We start from the raw sequence: 2,426 nt of genomic DNA on the forward strand, positions 1-2,426 counted from the left end.
AAACAATTACAAACATCAAAGTTCCCCCAAGCTAGACTCGGGACAAGTAACCAACGAGGCTAATAGGGCTCAATTTTTGTGGAGTTAAAAGAATAAATGGACAAGGCTACAACATGGGTATGAAAGGTAGGAACTGATGTTTCTAAATTCGTCTGAAGGCTTCCTAAGAGAATGGCCTCTGTCATACATGACATGCGTGAGTTGCAACTGAACTACTAATGAAGCTCAAGCCAAAATCATACGAACAAGTCACATCAATCACACAAACACATAGTAAGGTGACCTACAAGATAATTGGCTAGCTATTCTTGACACGAGACCAACATCTTACCGTATACCATTCAATTAGTTCACAAAATTCCAAGCAGTTATCAATGTATAACACAACCGATTGAATTTCAGAATCATAGCTAAGTTCAAAAGAAGCTCAAGAGAGTAAAATAAAGTCCGGACACGGTTTAAAAGTCAAATACACAATACAGCGTATAAAGACATATGAATGCAAGTAAAAATGCAACTAAATTGATCAATAATACTAGGAAAGCAGTACATTTTTTTCTTTGCACGTAAACTCCCACCCCTAATGGATGGTACAAAGCGTACAACACCTACAAAACGATAAAATTACACTAAAAAAGCAATAAAGGATAAAATATCCCTCCCCAAGCTAGAATGGTGCAATGTCCGCACTGCACAAAACACGACAGTAAAACCAAAGTGAGGGAAATAGAAAACTTACAACTTCACCGACCAGGGGCACCAAACCCGGTGCCATCTAGTACCGAACCTCTTGCTCCAACTGTGGGACTAGCATCAACTGCATCACCAGGATCACCATCACCTGTAAACCCTTTCAAAACAAGTGCATTATTTTAAAAAAAAATCTAGAATAGGAATGAGGCAACTTGGCATTAGAGGCAATCAAAGAACAAGACACTTCTTACATTGGACTTTTCATCACATGAGACAAGCTAAAGGTCACCTTGTCATCCCCTATAGTCAAGGTTAGCTTCCCTTTCTTAACATCTATAACTTCCCCCGCAGTATGAATGAACGATCTTCCTAAGATTATTGGAATCTGGGTGTCCTCTACTATGTCAACCACAACAAAGTCTACAGGAATATAGAATTTACCTACTCTTACAGGGACGTCTTCTAAAACACCCAAAGGGTATATAATAGAATGGTCGACCATTTGAAGAGTAATGGTGGTAAATTTTAATTCTCCCATGTTCAACTTCTTGTAAATAGTTTTGGGGAGGACGGACACACTAGCACCTAAATCACATAGAGCCTTATCAATGAAAAAGCACCCATATGACAAGGGATGGAGAAACTACTGGGGTCCTAGTTTAAGAGGAGACTGGTTTTGTAACATATACCTCGAAGCAGCCAAAAGGAAAACCACAAAATTTAACCCATTTTTCATAAAACAAGTCCCAAAAGACTAAAACACACGGGCTGACGCACTCACAAACTTAGGATCAACACTCAGAAAATCACCTTTCTCAACCATACCCTTAGTACACCTGTTGTCTCCAACTATTGACAAAGAAAATCCACCCAACAACAACCTCGTCATGACCATCACAAACACAGACAGTTTGACAAAACCCGTCCTCGACTACCTCATTCATGAAACCCTTCCTAGAGACAAACTCGAAGCCAGATTCCTCTTTAAAGCTTCATGATATGCTAGTTTGCAAGGCGTCCTATTCAAGAAATCAGCCGACAGAACGATCATAAGATGCGCAGACAAAGTAGAATGGGTGAAGGACTACTCCAACAATACCACGTCGGAGAATGCGGAGGTCACGAAGGTGGTCGAAGCCTATCAACCAGAATCAATAGGAACGGGTACTACTGCGACAATGTTCAAAGACGCAATGAGGTACGTCGCCAAATGCGATAAATGCCAAAGGCATGGGGGTATGACGCATAAACCATATGAATTATTGCATCCTACTTTGACGCCTTGGCCTTTCATGAAATGAGGGATGTATATTGTTGGAAAACTACCTGTCGCCCCAGGACAGAAGGTCTTTATGTTAGCACTAACAGATTATTTTTCCAAGTGGATAGAAGCAGGTGTGTTACAACAAGTAAGTGATAAAGAAGTCTGTTCGTTTATTTTGACAAACATAATATGCAGGTTTGGTGTACCATTAGAAATCATATGCGACAATGGACCCAACTCTTAAGCGACAAGAAGAGAGCTTTTTGCAAAATGTGGAACATCGAGCTGAAAACATTAACACCAAGATAACCCCCAAGCAAACGGTCAAGCAGAGTCAAGCAAAAAGACGATCATCGGGTCGTTGAAGAAGCGATTAGACACAAAGAAGGGGCGTTGGGAAGAAGAATTGCCCTCCATCCTATGGGACAATAGGACGACGCCTAGGACGACGATGGGGCAGACACCTTTC

The 2,426-nt window shown here is 40.9% G+C and overlaps 1 protein-coding gene across 1 annotated transcript; it reads right to left on the reverse strand.

Annotated features, from left to right (window-relative positions):
• Window positions 1–743: 743 nt before the first annotated feature.
• Window positions 744–1,582, reverse strand: LOC130470045 (uncharacterized). The gene is made up of 3 exons (XM_056839606.1): window positions 1,504–1,582; window positions 952–1,278; window positions 744–850 (listed from the first exon to the last, which is right to left on the reverse strand). Exons 1-3 carry the CDS (start codon window positions 1,580–1,582, stop codon window positions 744–746), a joined length of 513 nt encoding a protein of 170 aa, XP_056695584.1.
• Window positions 1,583–2,426: the final 844 nt, after the last annotated feature.

The sequence above is a fragment of the Spinacia oleracea genome, chromosome 3 (genome assembly GCF_020520425.1).
Source record: "Spinacia oleracea cultivar Varoflay chromosome 3, BTI_SOV_V1, whole genome shotgun sequence".
Taxonomy (NCBI): Eukaryota; Viridiplantae; Streptophyta; class Magnoliopsida; order Caryophyllales; family Amaranthaceae; genus Spinacia; species Spinacia oleracea.